The 24,258-nt window shown below is 39.4% G+C and overlaps 1 protein-coding gene across 1 annotated transcript; it reads left to right on the top strand.

The window, feature by feature from the left end:
* Positions 1–200: 200 nt before the first annotated feature.
* LOC140653448 (alpha-1-antiproteinase F-like) lies at positions 201–11,013 on the top strand. Its single transcript, XM_072865527.1, is given in 5 exon segments — positions 201–311; positions 2,246–2,891; positions 6,335–6,605; positions 9,495–9,642; positions 10,825–11,013. Coding segments are annotated over 5 exon segments (1,365 nt in total).
* Positions 11,014–24,258: the final 13,245 nt, after the last annotated feature.

The following is a 24,258-nucleotide window of genomic DNA, read 5'->3' as shown; positions in this document are numbered from 1 at the left end:
ATGTTTGATATTAAGAAAAAGTAGGTTCAGTTTGAGGAAAATTAGTTTGACTCTAACCAGGGCGATCAGATAGTCATGAATAATAAAAAGTCACGTGTGAGACATATATTCAGCAAAGTTAGGTGTCCAGTAAAACTAGTTTCAACATTGTTTGCACTACCTAATCTCTAAAATTATAATGTGTGAGTCACAGCCCTTAGATGATCTTAACCTTTACTAGAGGATACCCTGCTTTGTGTTCAGCAGCACAAACAACTGAGCAAGGACCTGTGCAGACCTGGTGAATACAACAGGACCCTTTTGACTGTACTGTAAGTAATGCATTTTTTTTCTGTGGAAAATTGTCAAATGTTATATGCAGGACAACACTTTCTGAATAATCAATTGAGAAATTACCATGTTCATATTCAAGTTGCAATTCAAAGCTTTTTGTATTGTTTTATTATGGTTTTGTTTTTTAAATAAAAAAGATAAGTCCTCTGAGAGATTGGCATGTTTGTATACCATAACTCTCTTTAGGAAAACTGCATCTCTAAAATGTTTTAGAGAGTTAAATGAAGTAAATGGATGACAATAACAAATGTAGGGCATGAAATGAAATGGAAGTGAGGACTTAAGGATTGCTCTCTAAAGCTCTCTAAACTCTAGAGAAAGTTTGGAAAAAAAGAAACTGTGGATAGAGGCAAAGGCTAAAAGAATTAGACTAAGAGTGATGGTGGAGCAAGTCACAAACAAATCAAAGAGATCAAATTTAAATGTGTTCTAGATATGAAAGTGAACTGTCTGAAAGTGGTTTGTCATGGGGCTCAGGCCCTTCCTATTGTTATAACCCTGATATTCAAAGGGTGTGAATTAAGGAATATTTATAGCAGATATTATTAAAGCAGAGATCAGTATTCTGAGTTCCCTGAATTTTGGAGAACCAAGATGCTGCAAAGTGGAGAACACAAATGCAGGGTCATGGGAGCTGATAAGGATTCAATGATTTTACAAGGCATGAGAGCGTGAATACCGTTTCTCAATGCAAGTCAGAAACTTACGATATTTTTCCCCTTTGAAAATCCTTACATTTTTCTCTAAAGAGTATTTTATTTTATAAAAGATTCTGTAGGTAAAGTGATCATATACCACAGGAGGATGTTCTGGATTTCTAGATATCCAACATCTTTACTTCCTTCTGTCTGTTGACAAAAGTTGTTGAACCAAGTGTAGTACAGTATTAATTTCTAGAGTTAAAAGTATTGCCACAGATGTGGAACGAGAGGTTCCCATGCTGCTTGGTAAAAAACTTTCCTGTTCTATCAGTATCTCTTAGTATCTTTGTTCCTCCAGAATTCACTCATTCATCTTCACATTTTACCATTGCAGCCTTCTCTGCCAAAATCACCCTTTGCTATCTTTCTGATGATAAACACCATGATTGTTCTAGAGTTTCCTCTAATTTTCCTTTTATTTTTAGGTAATTTGGTTCAGTCACTGGGCTGGACATGCCTTTGCATGCAGCAGGCATTGTTTTCATTTGCTGTTCTGTGTACATACTCATTTTCCCTTTCTTAATAAGCAACACTGTATTTCCAGGGTCTTGATAACTTCCTAATTGCTCGAAGCATATTTCTCTATTTTGTTAGTTATGTGGAAGGTTTTTTTTTTAAATGGTGCTCAATTGTTCAAGCTTTATGGAATCACTGTAAATGTTCATCACTTCCTCATTAACAAGTGCATTTACTTTCTCTCTGGTGCCTGCCTATATGTTTCCATATGCCAGCCCATTCAAAAACGTATAATATTTTAGTTCTCACAATGGAGGAATAATGTGCCTTTCTTCTGCTTTGATTTTTCATCTTGCAAAATGTAACTGAGCAGCCTTGACTGGCTCCTTTACTTTCTGCTCTATAGACCCGTACTTTTGACTTACAGCTTTTTATCACTTAAAGCCACATTAAAAACAGAACACTGGAAACAAAACAGTTTCAAAGGAATTGTAACCTAACCTTAATGAGGGCGTCTTTGGTATTACTTCATCCCTCTTTGACTTCAATTTTTATTCTTTCATAACTTCTTCAGTAGGTTGAGTAATTTTCCAGAGTCTGCTTCCTTGAAATAGAAAGCTGGTATCCCTGAATTCAAATGGCTTGGAATCACTGGTACCAAGCCAGCTCTGTACAGTGAAGGGATTGACTTATTGCTAAGCACAAGGTAAAAAGATTTGTAAGCCAAATGTCATTTTTCTTTTCTTCTTTTACAGAGTTATAGAAACATGAAGATGTTGTTTTTCCTGTGTCTTTTAATTGTTGGGATTCATTCCAACAGTTATTGCTATGAGCTTAATCACCAAGGTGTAAGAAACCAAAATCAAAGAGGCCAAGAAAACCGAAACATGCCACAGCAGACTATAGGGAACAGTGTTTGTCAGTTTGCATGTTGTTTCTACAAAGAGATTTCTTCTCGTGAAAACAGTGGGAATGTTTTCTTCTCTCCTTTGAGCATCTCTACTGCCCTGGCAATGCTGACTCTGGGTGCCAGATCAGACACTCTGACACAGATTCTTAGGGTCCTTAGCTTTAACCCACGTGAGATTTCTGAAAATGAAATACATGAAGGTTTTCGTCAACTCATGCAAATGGTAAACAGAAAGAATGAGGGGTTACAGCTGAATATGGGAAATGTCCTGTTCGTGCTTGACCGACTGAAGCCACAAGATAAATTTTTAAGTGATCTCAGAAACTTCTATGAAGGAGAAGCTTATCCTATGAACTTCAAGAGGGCTGATCAAGCCCAGATAAAGATCAACGAATATGTAGCAGGAAGAACCAATGGGAAAATCAAGGACCTCATAAATAACCTTGATCCACTTACTGAAATTCTCCTTATTAGCTATATTTATTTTAACGGTAAGATACACATATTATATTCTCCTACTTCCTACATTATTTCCTCAGGTCAGTCTTGGTCTTCATCACCTTTTTTTGCAATATAGTTTTGCAGATGGACTCATATCTTGTTTTCCTTTTGGTCCCATTTACGCTTAATTATAAATATAGCTATTGGAAATTATGTTCTGCTTGACACTGACGATAATTCCTGGCAAAATTTATGGCAAATTTTCCTATATCTTTTAACATATACATTTCTTTCCTCCTGAAGATTAAGTGAAATATACTTTGAGGAAGGCATCTCTATTCAGTAAAGCATCTAGTCCTATACAATCTAGTGGAATTTAAGCACTTTCTTAAATGATTTGTTGGCTAGGAATTAATTTGAAATCCACTTTAGCTGGTTTTTTGTTTAGCAAGTTCAGAGTTAAATTCAAAGAACACTGTTAAAGTAAGACTTAGCATCTTACCAAAAAGAAAATATGTTTACTCAAGAATTTTGCTGTTACTGAGTATGTGCATGTATCCAAAGCTAAACATGTAACAGCAGCTTTAGTTTCACACTCATGTTCTCCTTTTTTTATTTAACTAACTACTCCTTTACTGATAGTATGGCTGTAGTCCTGATGTGTCTAGAGGCATAGGTTTTCAACCTTTTTTTCTAATTTGCAGATTCTAATATTTTCCAGTGAAGAGATGAACCCACCAGTATCAAATACAAGCCTAATGACAATAAGCTTGTTTTTCTTAATTAACTTGTGCAGTCTGCTTAGATACAGTCTACAGATCTTCCCAGAGCTTTTCAGACTGCTGATCTAATGAGAAGAAGAGGAGCAAGGCTGTAAGGCTCAGTCAGTGGTCTAATAACAGACATTGTGTCTTCTTTCAAATCTTCTCTTTCTTACCCATTTTATCATACTCTGAACACAAAGCAATTGTACTCAGATAATATTCTGTAATTTATCTGATAAAAATATCATTAAGCTTTTTAATTGAAACAGAGATGACATATTAGAAACACTATTCTTTTAAAACTGCTAACCTGGATGCTTCCACTCTCCTCCCCAATATGAGGCTTCCCCCAAAAGTAATTCAAAACCGTATTTTTGTTTTGCTTTGCTTTTCATCTGTGTCTCTGCTCCTTGTGTTAATCTCTGAAGATCTGGCCACAGCTAAATGGAGCTGTTTGGAATACAGATGATTGATGTTTCTTAATTCTCTTGAACACATACTCGTTTGTCTCAAATAATATTTTCAAGATAAGCTTTTATTTAGCATCAGGCACGTCTTTCAAAACAGGCAAAAAAGGTGTTGATTTTTTTTTTACTGAAAGGTGTTTGAAGAAGGAGCAATGAATTTAGTAGCACAATGGGGACAAAAGCCTGAGAAACCTTTTATTAAAGATAACTTTTTATTACAGATAACTTTTACATGTTCTAAAACTTAGTTTTGTTTAAAATTAGATGTTTGTTCTTATTACTGAAATGATTTCCCAGCTCGTCCAAAGATGGTGGAGATTCAGTTATTGCTCTTCAATTTTAAAGAAAATAGATTAAATAGTAGTATTAGCAATAATGAGGATTTTTATCTTGAAATTGAGAGTAGGTTAATGCTAATTGATCTAGAGGCTGGGATCAATCTGGACAGGATCTCTAAAGCTCAGGTACCTCTATAAGCAGTCTATACTTCTAGGCTCTTGTCCAATCTCTGTGCATTACAACCTTCCTTGCACAGTACTAGTGACTCTCCTCCCCCTTTTTTGTCATGTAGTGGAGTGTAGAAGTCCTTCCCTAAGGCCAGAAGTCTGGCAATATTTTCCTGGCTCTCAGCCAGTGGGCATGCTATTCCACTACAGTACACCAGTCCCTTATCATGCCCTAGCTGAGCTGGTCACCACAAAGTATCATACTTTGAGGTTCATTTTTCCACTTGAACACTGTAAAGCATTTGAGAAAGGTGCCATCCCTAGAAGGTAGCCTCCTGAGAGAGAGCAGAGCATAGGAATAAGAGTTCCTCTGAAACAGGAGGAAAGGATTAGTGAGTATAATCTTTGTCTAGTCTGTGTGCTAAATCCTAACATCCTACTTGGTTTTTAATCAACCAAAGCTCTTTCTGAAATCAGTGGGTGTTTTCCCTGAGTTGAGCACTAGATAAAAGCTGTTTGAGTGTTTCAGGACTTGTCATTCATGTTTCTGTGATTCATTCTGCTTTTTTTTTTTTTTTCCCTTAAGCATATCAAGGCAGAAGTCCTGCCTTTTATATATCTGATGATAGAAGAAGTCACTGTTAATGAAGAAACATAAAAGTAGCAACTTTTCCCATCTTCAGAGTATTGGCAGTTGTCAATTTATATTTTCAGAGTCCAAGACATGCACTAAGTCTCATTTCACTCTTTCCAAATACTAAATAAGTGCTGTTTATGTCTTTTTCACAGATAGTGGAAACAACAGACAATAATTATTTCACTTGTACCAGGCTGCCTAGTAATCATTGTTCAAATAGAAATCAGAAGTCAAAAAGGGTTGCATCTTGTTTCATGGTTTTCTTGATGGCACTTATTTTACTTAGCATTATGGCTCTACTTTTGCCCACTAAATTTGATAAAAAATTAGCTTTGTTCTAGAAAGCAGTATTTACTACAGAGCAACACATCTTTCTTTAAAAAAAAAAAACAAAAAACCCAAAACAAAACAAACCTCCCCCAACTTTTCCCCCTTTTTTTAAGCTGCTCAGCCTCTGAAATGGTTGAGGTGCATAGCTGGAATTTGGCTTAGAAACTCCTCTCCACTGAGGATAAGAATCTTTCAGAGTTTCAATGTAGACAGTTTGTTTCACTATGACTAAGCAAGGAGCCTTTGGAAATTTAATATTGTAGCATGACAGTACAAAAGGTTTTTGTCATTGTTGTTTTGTTTTTGTTTTTTAACCCAGCTGTCTGGTAGAATTAAGTTCTTCATGACTTTATTGGCCATCAACTAAAGTGACATAAAAAATCCTTCTCTCTGCAAGTAACCTGAATCCTTTTATTTCATTGGAGAAATCATCCCTCATGTCATCCTTCACAAGTCTATTTTGGTGTGGGAATAAGGAAAGGAGAGAATCTTTCTTCTTCTCACCTCTCATTTAAAGGCTGCATCATATGAGGGCTTTATAGGCTCCTTAAAACTGTTGTCATGGAGGAAAAGTGCACACTAGAACAGTTGGTATCTCATTTAAATGAAGGATATTGCAACCTGCTGTAAGATCTGAGGGAAGTTTTTACATCACAGACTACCTATTGTGTGCTGCTACTGAATTGTTCCGAGTATTCAGTAAGGTCAAGTGCTCATTGCAAACTAGTTTGTCTTTGAAGCTGATCCAGCTGTACCGGTTTCTGTCATCTATGAATGTGTCCTATGGTGGTATGACCTATGGTTTCATGTCCTCAAAATATCCTGTAACTCTGTCTCTTATATTTCAAGCTGAATGGGAAAAACCTTTCGATCCAAAATACACTAAAAAGAACAAATTCTTTGTGGATGGGAACAAGGCTGTTGAAGTTCCGATGATGTTTGGAATGGGCCTGTTCAAGCATGGCTATGATGAACAGCTGTCTTCCACTGTGGTGCAAATGGATTACAAAGGAGGTGCTTCGGCATTTTTTATTCTGCCTGATCAAGGAAGAATGAGGAAGCTGGAGAAAAGATTGTCTTGTGAACGTATGTCAAGGTGGAGGACATTAGTCTCAAAAAGGTAAAATTCTGCAGTTCTTGGTTCAGATGGTAGGCAAGGAGACACATCAGTTTCAATTTGCTGGGCTATGACACAGAATCGGGGTACTATTTTTAGTTCTGTTTTAATCTACAGAAGAATTCCTGCTGACCAAACTTGAAATCTGGCTCTCTGGTGTCCCTGTGTTTTCACATTCAGTACTGCACAAAGTGAAAACCTTCACAGCTTTAGAACTTTTGCCGTTTCCACATTTTGTTTCCCACCTTCAGCTCTTCATAGCTCCCAGTTTTCTGTCTTAAGACCTCTTCTCACTTTTTTGGGGGAGGTATTCTGCCTTCTCCTATTTACAAGTAAATTTCTACCACTTTCCTTCAGCCTTTTTTCTCATCTCTTGCTTCCTTTCTGCCTATTACTGTTACCAATAATTGCACATTTAACGCTGAAATAACAACCTCATTTGGAACTGTGAGGACAAAGCTCAATGATAAGGGTATAGAGCAGCTGGCACATTGCAGAGCCACTATATTCAGGATCTCTGAAGACTTAGGAAGGTAAAATTGGAATAAGCTACACTTGCTTCAAGGTAACTTTGAGACTAGAAGGCAGAAAGGTTACATGCTTTCCAAAACAACTTTAGACTTCTTCTGTTTAGTGTCATGTGTAGTAGTAGCCTTTGATGGGACAAAATATGTGTACAAGCATAGGCACAACATGTTTACAGAATCAAGCCCTTGTGTTCATTCATGAAATCTGATGTGTCATGTTAGAGACCTTCACAGATACACATTTGAAAATCATATTTTAGATTATAATTTCTCAAGACAAAAATGACATCCTAATACATAAAACCAAACCCAGTGTCATGCTCGTAACTCTGATTCACTGTTAAATCTTATCGAAAGAATCTAAAACCTTTTTTCATTTAAAAAAAGATGGAAAAAACTATGTAATTCTCTGTGTACCTTCACAGTTTGAAATTTCTGGGAGTAGCTATGTGGTTTGTCACTAAAATCACTATAGGACAAATAAGATGGTGAATCAAGATACTTATGAATCATTTTTGTCAAAGAAACACAATTGCCTTTAAAATCAGCAAGAAAGACACTAAATACAATTGGGGGGATTTATATTTCCTCTCTCCATTCTCTCCCCCCTCCCCAAACTGGAATAATCTACCTAAAAGCCACTAATGGGGGATGTAAATCTTATATTATAAAAAGGCATCACTGTCAAAGACGAGCTTGTTTCATGCAGCTCCCCATTTTTCATCATGACAGTTCTCTCCTGCAAACTAATGACACATACTCCTCCTTTTCCCTTTAGTTTTCAAAGCGACTGATTGCCTTTGCTATTATTTGGAGTCTCTGGGAGGTCTTAATAAATGGGTTTGATGTAGGATATGGAATGATGTAAGGACTGTGGGCAAGCTATGTTTGTCCCTGTTTCTCTGTCTGCAGACTGATGTTGACACAAGTTGCAGAAGCATTGTGAGGAACACTTTTCGTTACTGTTGGCTGCTGAACAGGGGCTAGTGCCAAAGTGTTGCCAGTACCCGCAGCTGAGATCTATTTAATGGCTGACTGTGGAGAAAACATTACTTTCTCTTCTGGAAAGTGTATCCCAGTGCTTCCTGCCTGGTCGCATTGTTGCTGTGTGCCTATGGCTTTCCCTTTCCTGCATGTTGAAAGCAAGTGGGGGCTTGTGAATGAGTGTCTTTATGTAATAGCAAGGCAGATGATTCAATGATAGCTGCATCCTCATTTGAGACAGCAATCAGCACAGTCAGAAATTAGGCAGAAGTAAGAGATCAGCAACCTGTTATCAGTCCACTAGCACTCTCATTTTTGGCTACCAGCCAGACTTGGCATTAGATGCTGTGCGACACTGGAGGTATGGGCCCTTTCCTTCCCACTTGTCCACTGGATGACTTGCTCTTTGGACAGCTTCATTAAGTGCTCCACATCTCCCTGACCTGGAACCCTGGACAGTTGTCCTGGTTTCTCACCAGAAAACAGTACCTACTGTCAGCATTATCACTAACCTCTGTCTCATTATGTTGCTTCTAGCTGTAAATGTTGGTTTTAACCTTAGAAAAGGAATTGTTAGATCCCTACTGAAAGAGCAAGGAAGAAATTAGTCAGAAATATGGAGCTTTCATTAATTCATGGAAAGCAGCAAACTAGTCACTTTCAAAAAAAAATTAATAAATCAGACATTGGACTTGACATAGAAAAATAATTATCTATTGACTAACTATGTTCTGTCAATGTGGTTTTGGTTTTTACTTTGTCATCCATACAGTCACCACTACATATTGTCCTGCTCCTTTGGTATATCTTTTTGTTTTCTCTGTCCTGATTTATATGATAAAGACACAAGCCCAACATTTGTGGGTTTTTTTGTTTTGTTTTGTTTTTCAAAAAGTAAGCAGTGAACTTGGGTGTGTTGGATTTTTTGTGCCCAGTCTGAGACACCTAAAATAATCACTTTTTCACAAGGTGAATCCTCTGCATCCTCAGTAATGGGGCATGATGACGGTGCTTCCAGCAGAATGCACAAAATATCACTAACTTCTGAAAAGGTCAGATGAAGATCCTTAGGGAGGTACAGCTGTACTGTTGTGCTGAATGATCACTGGGTCAATCTCACTGTTCATGTGTTGGCTTTTGCAGACCGTGAGCCAGCAACCTACAACCCTATCCTCTGAACCAGCCTTCCAACATTTTTATAAACCTTCTTTTCTTCTCCCCAAACTAATGTCACTATACATCTCCCATGTAGGCTAGAGAGAGCCTGCAAGCAAAATGTCTTTGGGGAGAAAGCAAAATGAGTTTGTCTCTTGGGAGTCTGTGTTACACTGTGATACCTGATCAAAAGTTTCACCATATTCTTGCACTTCTTTTCTGGCAGCTCAGCAAATTTGTATCTTCCAAAATTCACTCTTTATGGGACGTATAACCTAAAAAATATATTATATAAAATGGGTGTCATGGATGTATTCACTGATAAGGCTGACCTGTCTGGGATCACTGGGCAGCCTCAGCACAGAATTTCCCAGGTAAGTCATACTGCTTTTTGTTTTATCGGTCCATGGTTATTGACACTTACATCACTTTCTTTACAACTATTCATGATGCAAAACTCATGTAAAGAGGCTTTGCTTCACATGAAAAGGCAGCTGTTGGCATACAGAATATTTCACCCATGTTACTTTGTGCTGTCAGTGCAATTGAGTTGGAGGAGATTACAAGTCCGTAATTCTTTAATCTAGGAGGCCTTTTTGATCTGCGTGGGGCAACCTTATAAACCAGACGTGACCAAATCATCGTCTATCCACACCTTGGTACCCTCCTGCAGCACGTTACAGTCATTACATTGCTGCTTCTGTTTGTGTCTACCTTCTTTAGCCTGCCTGTGGGCAAGCAGGGAGCTGTAGGATGTATCACTGCCTGTGTTTTATGGAGGGGAGAGGAAAAACCCTGCTTGCTTTTAAACTGTTTGGGGGAAAGGAAAAAGCAGTTATTAAAAACATTTGGCTTCAAGCCTATGAGCAATGACTCTCATTAGTGCCAGGACCAGGCAAAAGCTACAGATAAGTCATACTTCAGTAAACCTAGAGTTTAAAGCTGACAAACAGTGCAAATTTCATTGTCTAATATGAACAAAACAACTGCCCTCATGACCTCAGATGGAAGTTAGTGAATTAGTGTCTATCAATGTCTTGATTTTGCAAAGTAAAACTTAAATGTTTCTCTGCTCTAGCCCTCCATTTCTAGCCCTTGTCCTTTGCTCCCATTTTTTCCAAGACATTAAGGAACACAGGAAACATAATTTCACGATGCTATTCATTGTGCTAATCTGCATGTTAATTCTTCAACTATATGAACTTTTAATAGACAGTTATATATGATCTTGCTCTCTTAACCTTTAGTCTAACTCCACAGATTTGCATGAGTGGGAGCAGGCAATAAGAAAAGAAACAAAGCAAATGTTTCCAGTAGCAGGGACATGCCCCTCCACTGGGGATAAACTTTTCCTCTCTGGGGCTAGGAAAGCTATTCTGCATGTAGCTTGCTGATTTTTTTTTTTTTTCCAACTTTCCTGTCTTTGTGCAGTGGACCCTGTTCATCTGATGTTTGTTTCTTACCAATTAACTTCTTCAGGTACTTTTAGCTCAAGTTCTTATTTAGGTGACTAGTTTTGTACCCCCTTGACTTGTAACATGTCTGTTTCTTCACAGGCTATTCATAAGGCTGTGGTAAAGGTGGATGAGACTGGCACAGAAGCAGCAGCTGCCACAGGCATGGAAATAGTGCCTATGTCCGTTCCGGTTACCATTATATTCAACAGGCCCTTCTTAATGGTCATAACTATGGAGAGCAATATACTCTTCATGGGAAAAATTGTGAACCCTCTGAAAAAAGATTAAGTTGATGTATATATTAGGTATCTGGTGATCACCACTGTTAAATCAAGTGTTTGACCTGATGAGTATGGCATGGCTACAGAGGGCTCTCCACCTTTTAACTGATGTTATTCACTGTTTTTTGTAGATGAAACTCTTCATCAATTTAACTTGTCATAGTTGCATGTTTGTTTGGGCCTTGTTTTTTTTTTTTTTAATTTTTTTTTTTTAAAGAAGGTTGCATTCAGGCAGAACTGTCATTAGATCTGGGACAAAATAGGCCTGTGTGATACTGACAGCATAGATACATCTTCTAGCAGGGAAGATTAGGAGCATGTGGGTGGAGAGGGTTGTGTAAGCCTGCTTCTTCCCTCATGGCTTCCTTCTCACCTTTTTTTTGCATTGGTTGACAAATGGGTACAAGTTATGGCACTTTACTACTTGTGCCCATTTTCCTACCAACATGAAGTTCATATCTAGCACAGATCTTAACATGAGTAATGCTTACTACCTTGCATAGTACCATTGTTGTCCGGTGAGTCTACTACATCCTTGCCTTTCAGCTGTTGTCCCAGCTAGGCTGCTGCAAAGGGGTGACAAAGATGGTGTGTTTTTTCCCCTGCAGATATATACTGGCCTGCCCACTCTTTCTGTGAGAGTTTACAGTCCAGACTCATTCCAGGGCAAATGTTAGATTGGAGTCTAAGAATTGGGTCTAAGAAAAGAAGAGGTAGATCAGATCCCTGCAGTTCAGTGCCCTGGAGCCAACCTTTCTGAATCAGCTATACAGCTCAGAGCAGCCAGAAGACTACTTCCAGCCTATGCCTGCACTTAAACCAGCTTCTAGAAGCCCCCAAGCAGCAGGAAATACAAGCCATCTCCCCCTGGTGCCAGTGCCTGTACCATTACTGTCAGGCCCTGGGAGATTACCCATGGTAGTAAGCACCTTTCCAGTATTGTTTGTAGGATCAAGCACCCTACCAGTAACATTTATACCCCATCAGTGACACTTACCATGTCTCTTGACATAACCCCTTCTGTTCCCAGACTGTCCAGTCATACAACATTGGTACTCTATTTCTCATCTGCTTCATGGTTAGTATAGCTACAATATTATAAAGATCTGTTTTCACTATTAAGATACACAATACTAAAAGTCACATTCATAATGCACATGCTTATTTATTTTTTCTTGTTTACTTTCCTATCTATTTTTTCTTCTATTTTTCATGACATCTATCATTATTTTATTTCTTTGTTCATGTCCATGGTATATATCTGATCTCTGGTTGCAGGAGGGGTAAATTATTGACTAAAATGGGTTAGTCTGTTAATAGGTATTAAGCATTAACACCAGTCTTTGTACAGCTTTGAAATATGCAGACAAATGTATTATGGTAAAAGAACAACAATGAATAAACATGACTTTAAAAAGGTTCTAATTTTGCTATTTTATTTCTGTAATTCAGCGTTCAGACTTAAATATGGCTCAAGCAGGTTTTTTTTGACCGGTGTCAACAAACAGTTATTAATATACTGCTCATATACTTTAGATCAGCATAGTAATGCCAGTAATGGTCTTCAGAAAGTCCTCTGCCTTTGGCCTGAGCAGTAAATCCCTGTTCAGCACATAGTAGGTTATCTCTGTTAGGAGGAGAACTTTTTGGGAAGGTTGGGCATTTCTTTGTTGCAAAGATATTTATTTCAAAGGCTACAGACAGAGTGCTGCCTCTTCTCTATCAAGTGTGTAGCTTCGTGTGTGTCTCTCAACTCTCTCCTAAAAAGCTCTCTCTTGACTCCCTCTAATAGCTGTTACCAGTCTCGGTGTGCATTTTGAACTGTGGTTCCTGTTATTCCATAAACAAAATACGTGCCATCTAGGTCATACTTTTTTTTAATAGATTATGACAGGAAAACAAGAAAAGTGCTTAGAAGCTATCAGCTTTTTGTAGAGAAACCTGCTTCCAAATTAAAATCACAGTGAAGAAAAACTCTTCTGTGTGGCATTCAAATTGGGCAGTAAGGAAGAATAAATTTAATATTTCCCAAACTGAAAACTAGATGTACTTAATTTGTTTTCATTTGTCTTTGACTACATCACTCGATCCATAGAAAACATTGACAGAGGGTACTTTTCTACAGGTTCTTACAGATCTTTGTAATTTCTATTGATCTAGAGGCACTGCAGATCTTGCTAGGTCACAAACAGTTTTCTGACATAACCAGATCTTGCAGCTTGCTTACCTGTAAAAATGTATAGCAATGCCTTTGGATGTAAATCCAGAAAACCTAACAGAAAAAGGAAAAAAAAGAGGCATATTTACACAGCAAAGTAAATTAGAATTATGATGAAAAACTTCAGAAAATGGAAGTCATGATCAAATCAGGGAATGCCCTCTGCCAAAAAGAACAATCCCACAACATTAAATCTAAAATTGTAATAAGAAAGGACAATGACAACTTTAGAAAAAAACTTTGCAGAAGTCATAGTGTATAAAAATATATTATTTTTCAAAGATGTCAGAAACCTGCCAGAGAGCCTGAGGGGTCAGTAGATGTTCAAAGTGTAAAAGAAGTGCTCAAGGAGGATACTGGCAAAACAGAAAAGCTCAAGCCATTCCATGTGTACTTCTTTTGCAGTGGCTGAGCCTGAGCAACTATTTCAAGTTGAACTAAAAATAGAAGAGTTTTAGAAAAAAAAATCAAAGAGAAAGTAACAACAAATTGCCAGGAGTGTTTAGTGTGCATGCAAGAGCTCTTAGCGGTCTCAAGAAGAAAAATGTTAAGCTTTCCACTGTGATGCATCAGTTAGACTGGTCTCTGTACTAATAAGGGACTCTGTAATAATAAGGGACAAACATGACACAAGTTTTCAAAAAATGATGCAAGTGAGCATGCAGTGAATTGCAGAACAGTTAGTCCAACTTTGGTATTTTGGAAACTGTAGAATTTGTAGTTGTTTGGATAAGTATGACAAAATATTGAAGAACTAACACAACTTTCATAGAATCATTTAGATTGGAAAAGACCTTTAAGATCCTCACGTCCAACCGTTAACCTAGCTCTGCCAAGTCCACCACTAAACCATGTCCCTAAGCACCACATCTACATGACTTTTAAAAACCTCCAGGGATGGTGACTCAACCACTTCACTGGGCAGTGTCTTCCAATGCTTCACAACCCTTTCAGTGAATAAATTTTTCCTAATATTGAATCTAAACCTCCCCTGGTGCAACTTGAGGCCATTTCCTCTCGTCCTATCACTTGTTACTTGGGAGAAGAGACCGACCCCCACCTCGCTACAACCTCCTTTCAGGTAGTTGTGGAGAGCGATAAGGTCTCCCCTCAGCCTCCTTTTCTCCAGGCTAAACAACCCCAGTTCCCTCAGCCACTCCTCATCAGACTTCTGCTCTAGACCCTTCACCAGCTTCGTTGCCCTTCTCTGGACACGTTCCAGCACCTCAATGTCTCTCTTGTAGTGAGGGGCCCAAAACTGAACACAGTATTCGAGGTATGGCCTCACCAGTGCCAAGTACAGGAGAACGATCACTGGTCCTGCTGGCCACACTATTTCTGATACAAGCCAGGATGCCATTGGCTTTCTTGGCCACCTGGGCACACTGCTGGCTCATATTCAGGCGGCTGTCAACCAACACCCCCAGGTCCTTTTCTGCCTGGCAGCTTTCCAGCCACTCTTCCCCAAGCCTGTAGCGTTGCATGGGGTGGTTGTGACCCAAGTGCAGGACCTGGCACTTAGTCTTGTTGAACCTCATACAGCTGGCTCCAGCCCATCGATCCAGCCTGTCCAGGCTGATCCTGATCCAGCCTCTGCAGAGCCTTCCTACCCTCAGGCAGATCAACACTCCCGCACAGATTGGTGTCATCTGCAAACTTACTGAGGGTGCACTCGATCCCTTCGTCCAGATCATTGATAAAGGTATTAAACAGAACTGGACCCAACACAGAGCCCTGGGGAACACCACTTGTGACCGGCCGCCAACTGGAGTAAACTCCATTCACCACCACTCTTTGGGCCTGGCCATGCAGCCAGTATTTACCCAGCGAAGTGTACACCTGTCCAAGCCATGAGCAGCCAGTTTCTCCAGGAGAATGCTATGGGAAACTGTGTCAAAGGCTTTACTAAAGTCTAGGTAGACAACATCCACAGCCTTTCCCTCATCCACTAAGTGGGTCATCTTGTCATAGAAGGAGATCAGGTTAGTCAAGCAGGACCTGCCTTTCATAAACCTGTGCTGACTGGGCCTGATCACCTGGTTGTCCTGTACATGCCACGTGGTGGCACTCAAGATGATCTGCTCCATAACCTAACCCAGCACCGAGGTCAGACTGACAGGCCTGTAGTTCCCTGGATCCTCCTTCCGGCCCTTCTTGTAGATGGGCATCACATTTGTTAACCTCCAGTCAACTGGGACCTCCCCAGTTAGCCAGAACTGCTGATAAATGATGGTGAGTGGCTTGGTGAGCACTTCCACCAGCTCCCTCAGTACTCTTGGTGGATCCCATCCGGCCCCATAGACTTGTGAGTGTCTAAGTGGTGTAGCAGGTTGCTAACCATTTCCCCTTGGATTATGGGGGCTTCATTCTGCTCCCTGTCCCCATCTTCCAGCTCAGGGGGCTGGGTACCCAGAGAACAACTGGTCCTACTATTAAAGACTGAGGCAAAGAAGGCATTAAGTACCTCAGCCTTTTCCTCATCCTTTGTCACTATGTTTCCCCCCACATCCAATAAAGGGTGGAGATTCTCCTTAGCCCTCCTTTTGTTGCTAATGTTTTTATAGAAACATTTTTTATTGTCTTTTACGGCAGTAGCCAGAATCCTTTACCAAAGGATTCTGTGAAAGAGTTGATATGTGTGTGGACTACAATGGTTTGATTGATATATGTCACATAGTTTAGAAAAAAGATAAGATTCCTCAACGAAGGGTCTCAAAAAACCCCTAAGCTAGCAGGGAGGGAAGACCCTTTATAAGCCATAAGTTCAGGCATGTGTTATTCAGAGAAGTCAGAGATCATGTGGGACTTTAATGAATTGTGAGGTGACACATTTTGCTGGTGGTCCCACCTTGTTCATTCGTAAGGATCTCATCATACTCAGTGACTGGCTGATAAAATGGCAGAGGAAAATCACTGCCAATAAATACAAAGCAAAGAATACAAGGAAAGAAGCCCTTGTTTTATATAGGGCGTGCTGGTCTCTTAAGTTAGGCATTGCCACTCAGGATAGAGATTTTCCAGTGATGCTGGATAGGCCACTGAATATGTCATCTCCATGCTCAGTGCTCGTCAAAAAGGAAACCAAGCAGTGGGAGATAGGAAGAAAGGAAGAGAGAGAAAGGAAACATCAGCGTGCCCCTGTGCCATGGTACGCTCACACTGTGTACACTATGTGCAGCACTGGATACTGAACTAGATGAACCTTTAGTCTAAGCTAAGGGTGGCCATTTTATATGGCTTATAGGATAATGTTATCTGTACATATACTGTGTATCTATGGGCTCAACTCAGAGCCAGAGCCTAAGTGTTTATTTCCTTTTGCTATGCCCAAGGGTGTCTAAGACAACAGTATGAGGCTGGCAGTTAAGAGCACTTTTATTTCCTCAATTAACAGCAACTCTTCTATCACCTCAGTGGTTCAGTAGGAAATAACTAAAAATCAAAGCTGACTTATATGACTCAGTAGTTTAGGAACATTCATTATAAAAAAAGAAGTGCGTTTTTTGGGGGTAGTTTACAAGGGTCTTTTTATCACTTCTTTGAATGATTGAAGTGAATTTACATTTTTATGCTTATTTGCAGTTTTAGTCTTTTTACAATCACTGATCATGCTTTTTACAGTCACAATAATGCCTTGATATTTACCAGTGTACCTTCACAAAGACTCTAACCAGATCTATCATATCTCTTATTTAATGTTTCTGGGTTTTGTTCTTTTATTTCTCTATCAAATATATATATATATATAATGGGAATATCTCATTACTAGCCTGTTTGTCCCATCAGATTCATACCAAACTTTCCTGTTTATTTATTTATTTTTTTAAATGTGAATTAGCTCTCAGTATACCAGGTCTAAACTATTTTTCCTCTATATCTATGACCTTACAGTATATGACAAAACTATTTTAGTCCATGAAAAAAGGCAAATGAGAATAAACCTATGAGTGGCAAACTAATGACTTCCTCATTGTACAGGTCCCCTACAATTGATGCACAAATTCTTTCCATCCTGACTTCAATAAACAAGTGCTTGATCTAAACTATTGTAAACAATTACTTTCTTTCCAGTCAGTCTTTTTCTACAATAGTTTTTAGATAATGTGATAGTCCCATTTTGGTATTATCTTCACATCCAATAAATGACATTTGTCTCCCAAGAGAAATTTCAAGATGTTGAATTTTCCAAAGCTGTGATAAAAATTTAAAATCTCAACAGTTTTCCTGAAAATGGTTTTGAAATTTTCTTCTATTTTATTGGTAAATGGTAGAAAAGTTTATCACTTGATAGCATCTTATAAAATCAAAGTTAGTGTGGAACATTTCCATAATTTCTGTTTGAAAATGTTGACAAAGTCAATGCATTCCTGAAAATGTTCTGATTTCTCTGACTCTGCTTTCTTACATGGAAATTGTTCCCTCAGACAACTTCCAAGAAATTTTTCTGCAAAGGATTTTTAAGGGGGACAATAAGGGCTACAGGAAGAATCTGGGTTCTTACACAGTCTAGGAAAGTTTCTTAGATGCAGAAAAAAGTTGAAGTGAACATTTGTGAAGTAGTTGGTAAGTAATACACTGCTGAAGTTGTATCTCAGTTATAAGCCTACTACCATGAAAGATGAAGTAGAGACCCCCAGCTCAAAGGATTTATGGACTTCTTAGCTTTGGCTGTGCACTGAGTGCCCATGGAGCAATAGTAGAAATAACTGGTTTTACAGTAAACTATGAAGGGAAATATGTTTAGAACATGCTGGTAAAAAAATGCCTCCTTTGGAGACAGTGAATCCTCTTAGGCTTAGTCCTGGCTTGCAGGATTCTGTTTCTGGTGAGGAGACCCCAGTCACTGTGCTTCTCAAATTACCTCAGGAGGGATCTCAATAGTTCAGAGATCTCCGAAGAGCAGGGGATGCTAAGTGTCATCTGTTCTGTAATATTTGGGTGTTGGGTTTGGAGTTATAGTAATTATGAGTGTGGAGGCGAATTAGAAAAACAAACGTGTTTGTTAAGAGATTATTTCAATCATCATTAGTATGAGAGCTGGAGCATTCACAAAGGCTGGAGACCAGTTCAAACTGGTTTTCATAATCCCCACCCACCTAAGTTCTACCAAAGGTATTAATTTAAAAATGTTGCATCATCAAGGAAAAAAAAATACTCTCACTGGTTGATCAATGAACCTGAGAGCAGGACATTGTCACCTAGAAGTTCTTGTGACCTGATTAACCTCTTTGCTCTCTACGGCTCAGCCCCATTCTTGCTGACCCCAGCCTAGGAGTGCCATAATGCTCTGCGGCTCTATGGAAGAAGACACCTGGGTATTCTGTGAAAATCAGTCTGGGCTTTCCCTGGTCCCCAAAGGTTGACTTCTGATGAAGGATCTTGCTGTGACTCCTTTGGGAATGTCTTCCTCCATGATTCTTCAACAGGCTCCATTGGCCACTGCTCTCCAAGCTGATGGAAGGAGCAGGGGATAGAGGCATGGTGTGCGAAGGAGATGAAAGTGGTCTGCAAGTGACTGTGGGTGATGTGAAGAAAGGCAGGAAAAGAATGTCAGAGCAGATATCAATATGTAGGAGCTGACACTAGACAGGGTATTGCGTAGTTTGGGGTAGGGAAGTTTTGGTCTGTACTGAAATAGTCACAATTCCAACAGTTTTCTGTTAAAACTAACACATTTGAGATGCTTGTGTAATGGCTAATTAGAAGGAAAATTGGCTTTTTTTACTTGTCTTGGGTATTGATCTAGAGTAGGATTTTTAAAAGCTGTGTGGTGCTGGCCTAAACCTTCTCCCAACATAGTTAAAAGCAGTGGCCAGAATAAAGCTTAATTTACACTATATCCATTAAAATAAAATTGAAACCTGCCTCCCTTCTGCATTTGTTCCCTGGTGGACTCCTGCGTTTGTACCCTCATTTTCAACAGAGCTGTTCTGTATGAGTAGAGAGACTGACAAGGAGTAATAAACAAGGTAAATTGCCTCTGTGGCTTGCAAGACCACTTTCAAGGTCCTTTCTTTGAGCATTGGCCAAAATCCATATTGTGTGCTGGGGCAGCTGAGCTTCTGAGTCACAGAATAATGTCATTACTGTTTACTTCAATCCACTTTGATCAGCCTTACCTGGTCAGCTGCGTGATTAAAGGTAGGCACTTGATTCGGTATCACTCAGGAGTACAGAGGAGGTAAAGGAAGCAATTCAGATGAGATGGTCTCAGATAGCAGGGTCAGTGGACCAAATGGGAAGGTGAAGAAGAACTTTTTAATGAAGGCTTTCAAAATAATGTTAGTTGCTTAAGTCTTGAATTACTCATTGGGATGGTTCTTGTTAACTATATTTTCATGTTGTATAGACACACATTTATTACAATTTTAAGTACTATATTGCTGTTGGAAACCCATAATTAATTGATTAATTTCTTTCTTTCTTTAACGCAAGAACATTATTAGGAAAGAAGGATGGGCCAGTAGTTACACAGCATTGGGCTGGGACTTGGGAGTTTCTGCTTCCCTTCCCAGCTCAGTCACAGGTTCACTTTGTATAAACTTAGCTTCCTGTCTGCTTATAGCTATCCACTGAGGATGATCACCCTTTCTTTCTTTGTTTAAACAGTCAGAGAGGGATTCAGGTGCCTTACCATAGGTAAATAGTGTGATTTTAAAAGCACAACACTGGACTGGCAGCAGATGAAGAGGTTCAGGTGAAATGATCCCTGCTGGCATGGTGCTTGGGTCAAACTGGAAGGTGAAAAAAACTTTTTAGTGAGCACAATGATCTTATCCTTCTCTGTTTTCCTGTACAAGATTCTTGTGTTGTAGGTACTGGCAACAGATAATTTGCATTTCCTAGTCATGAAAGAAAAAAATTCTGGTAAAAGGGTTGGTTTGGGCAGTGTCATGTGGTACCTAGTAATGTACCAGGTAGCTAGCAGTTCTTGGATCCAAGTACTAAGTACACCAGGAAAGAAGACACTTTCTGGAAAGTCCAGAGGACTTTTTATGGAAGTTCACAACTGAGGAACATTTCCAGTTTCACTCTGAAGCTGTATAAAGCTGCATCCTGCAGACCACAGATTTTAAAATTAGGTATCACTGTTACCAAGGGAGATGCCGTGATATCAAACTGATAAAAAATGATCCTGTCTTCATTAAATACAATAAAGAACTGAAACGATGCTCAAGGCCATTGAAAGTAAGTTTTTATTTTTATGTAATCTTATCTCAGTGAGGAAGTTAGATGTGTCATTTTTATCTTACAGATGAGAAAACTGAAGCCCATCAGACAGTGTTAGTGATGTTCCCAAGGTCAAAGCTGAGCTGCCTAACAGAGCTAGCAATCTATCCTGAATTTTCAACCCAGTGGTTCTCTCATCAGGCAGTCCATGCCATCCTGAAGTCATTCCAGTATCCTGAACAGTATTTGGGCAATGGAAAATAATCTTGGAGATCTTTATAGTCAATAAGATTACATCATGGTTATTTTGTCAACTATTTTGGGGGTTAGAAGGAAAAGGAAACAGAATACATACTATTCTTTCACAAGACCTCTGTTGGAAATCATTCTGATATGAACATCTCAGAAAGCTATTTTTTTACTAATATTAGTATTACAGAAACACTCAAGTCTGAAAAGAAACTCTGTGGTGAAGCTGTTACATGCGGAAATAATGAAAAACGGGCCTTCGTTTGAAAGATTCTGGCATCTAAATAAAGGTTTCTAACGTTAGAGCAACCTGCCTACTCTCCTGCCCCTTTTCCAGGAGGGCTCAATTCTGCTATAGGTCCTGTCTCATATCTGCCAACTTGCACACTTCTGCAGTACTGTACTATTGGTATAGTATATATATTTTTAAATTCTAGCCCCTGCTGTCTACTTATTTTTTTATCAAAAATAGTGTGGCCAGCAGGAGTAGGGAAGTGATCGTGCCCCTGTACTCGGCACTGGTGAGGCCGCACCTCGAATACTGTGTTCAGTTTTGGGCCCCTCACTACAAGAGGGACATTGAGGGGCTGGAGTGTGTCCAGAGAAGGGCAACGAAGCTGGTGAAGGGTCTAGAGCAGAAGTCTTATGAGGAGCGGCTGAGGGAACTGGGGTTGTTTAGCCTGGAGAAAAGGAGGCTGAGGGGAGACCTTATCGCTCTCCACAACTACCTGAAAGGAGGTTGTAGAGAGGTGGGGGTCGGTCTCTTTTCCCAGGTAACAAGTGCTAGGACGAGACGAAATGGCCTCAAGTTGCGCCAGGGGAGGTTTAGACTGGATATTAGGAAATTTTACTTCACTGAAAGGGTTATCAAGCATTGGAACAGGCTGCCCAGGGAAGCGGTCGAGTCGCCATCCCTGGAAGTATTTAAAAGACGTTTGGATGAGGTGCTTAGGGACATGGTTTAGTGGTGGTCTTGGTAGTGTTAGGTTTACGGTTGGACTTGATGATCTTAAAGGTCTTTTCCAACCTATACGATTCTGTGATTCTGTGATTCTGTGATTAGTTCATACATACTATTAGTGATGCCAATTCAAATGAAAAAAAGTTCTGTGAGCAGAACTTCCCCCTCCTTGTGAATGTTCTCATCACTATATACAGACTGTATTTCATCCCCATTTCACATTCCCTTTCTAAACTAATGAATTTTCCCTTCCTGGCAGGACAGTGGAGGAGATTCTCCAAGAAGTATTGAAAGCATGGCAAGACCACTGTTGCAGATTGGGCCTTTTTTTCTTCATTATATACCTCATCCAGACTCGAAGAACCATAGTTCACCAGACATGCATACATCTTCAATCTTAACAATTTTCCCTGCACTCTGACTGCCTGATCCTTCCCAAAGACTATTAAATAACTTGAAACTGTCATGGAGGAAAGGAGGGGAAGGCAATGTCCATTTCCTTCCTAATTCCAGACTCCATTTCCTTCATATTGCTGCTATGTCAATATACTTGTGGTCTATGTACTTTACAGTTACAAATCTTTGTGTTAGTTGTGATATAATAGGTCTATAGGGATAAGGATTTTTTGATATTTGTAACCTATGTGTCTGTGAGCCGTAATCCCAGAACAGCTATTATTGTTGCTAAGTTGACACGAAAACTGTAATTTCCTGACCTAAGGTGTAGAAGCATAACAAAAACACTGGACAAGTTAAATGGTTCTGTTGTCATCAAATATACCAGCCATTGGTTAATTAAGATCTCTTTAAACCTGCTTTGGAATGATTTGTTCAAAACAAAACAAACTGTCAGGAAGCTGTTTGCAAGATGTTGGTAAATGCAAATATTATATGGGTTTATTTCTTCTAAAGAAGTCAAAATGTGAGTTGGGATGTGGTATAGATACTGACCTACATGAAGTACACAGCAGTAACATAGACTTGGGTAATGTAGACTTTGTCATGGTTTTAATTATCAGAAGGAATAAACCACATCTGTTTGGTTATTTCAGTATTCTGGACTTTTATTCCTATTAAAAATAAGTAGGAGAGAAGCAAGATCTAGTTCACTAGATGAATGATCAGTATGAATCTGGTTAATGTGGTTTCATGACATAGTTTTAGAGTTGAAATTGTAGTCAGTAGAGAGGTGGGACTGTGAATGGCTCGTGGCAGTGCGTGGTACACCTGGCATGCGTGCATCTGTTCATCGTTTTAGTTTAAAGCTGGTGTAGCACCTTATTGCTGCTGCTATAATGAAATGCCAGGGAAATGCCTTGTTAAAGTGTAGCTCCACATTATGAAAAACAAAACAGTAATTACAAGGCCTCACAAATGAAAACGAAAACAAGAGGCTTATAACCATTTTGTAATACAGTTCGTCCTTGACCACCATGACCTGTCATTCACCTAGGCTTTGATGAGTAAAATAATTTCTGTGTTTATGACCTTTTACAGACAGAATTAGAAGGAGCATGTAAAAAGGAAAGGGAAAAAAGAAACAAAGAGGAAAACAAAGAAGGGGAGTGTCAAGACAAGGTTTATCTATGTTCTGTCTCCATGTTTATCTATGTTTGTAATGATAAAATTACGCATGTGAGTAAACAAGTACAAAGGAAAAAGAGTCATCACAAATGGGGAAACGTATTTCATGTCACCGCTCAATCATGGGCTTTGTTGTTAAGTGGAAAAATTCAGTCAGCTTGATCCACTAGCATTTTATTCCTATTGGAAAAAGTTAACAGAAACAAGCATTCGGTTTTTTTCATTCCAACAATTTAAATTTGCGAGAGGGACAAGGAGAAGGAGAAGTGGGTGCACACATGCAGTATGTGCATGTGTGGGAGTAGAGAAAACACCTTGCTACTTGTATTCCCACCACCTGCCCGAGGCAGTAACTCAGATGCACAGAGAACTGAGATATATGAAGGGACCACATCAGTCAGAGTAGGAAACCCATCAGGGAAACGTGTCTATCACATATCCTCTCAATGGCATGCAATTACAGTCAGATTGAGAAGGTACAGGCAATTAGTTCAGAGTCCATATTCAGGGTGAGGATCAAGAGGAAGACTTGGCTCTGGTCAGACTTCGGAAGAGTGCCGAGCTGCTGTGACGTGTGACATGTGTCCATGTGCACCTCCATGTGTGCTTCAGCACAGCACAGAAAGTCTGACTTCTGGCACCAAGAGTTAGCATCTCTTTCCAGTGGTTCCAGGCACAACTTCTGGTTTCCAGTAGGGTCCAAATTACACAATGTTTGCGCTAAGCTCCTCCACATGGTCAGAGGCAACAGACAGAAGGTCACAGCTACCATTCAAATGGCTGAAGAGTATTAGCTCCACTAGCTGAATTGTGGAGACAATCCTCGGAAACCCCTTTTCATCAATATTTGCTCTGTTTCCTCCTTTTTTTTGTTTGGCTCTAATTTTTATCAGATCTGTTTAATATTTAACAGTGGAAATTAAGCAGAAGATGATGTAGCAGTATAAGTAACTGTGGAGAACAGCACGGTCAGCTGAATGCAGCAGGGCTTCTGGTTTTGTAAGTACTGCACATGCATTTTTCTTAGCGACTTGCAAATGATGCTTTCTGTGATTGGTAGAATTTTCATG

The sequence above is a fragment of the Ciconia boyciana genome, chromosome 6 (genome assembly GCF_034638445.1).
Source record: "Ciconia boyciana chromosome 6, ASM3463844v1, whole genome shotgun sequence".
NCBI classification, from domain to species: domain Eukaryota; kingdom Metazoa; phylum Chordata; class Aves; order Ciconiiformes; family Ciconiidae; genus Ciconia; species Ciconia boyciana.
Note: the sequence above shows the minus strand (reverse complement) of the source record. Positions and strands in the feature narration are given on the sequence as shown.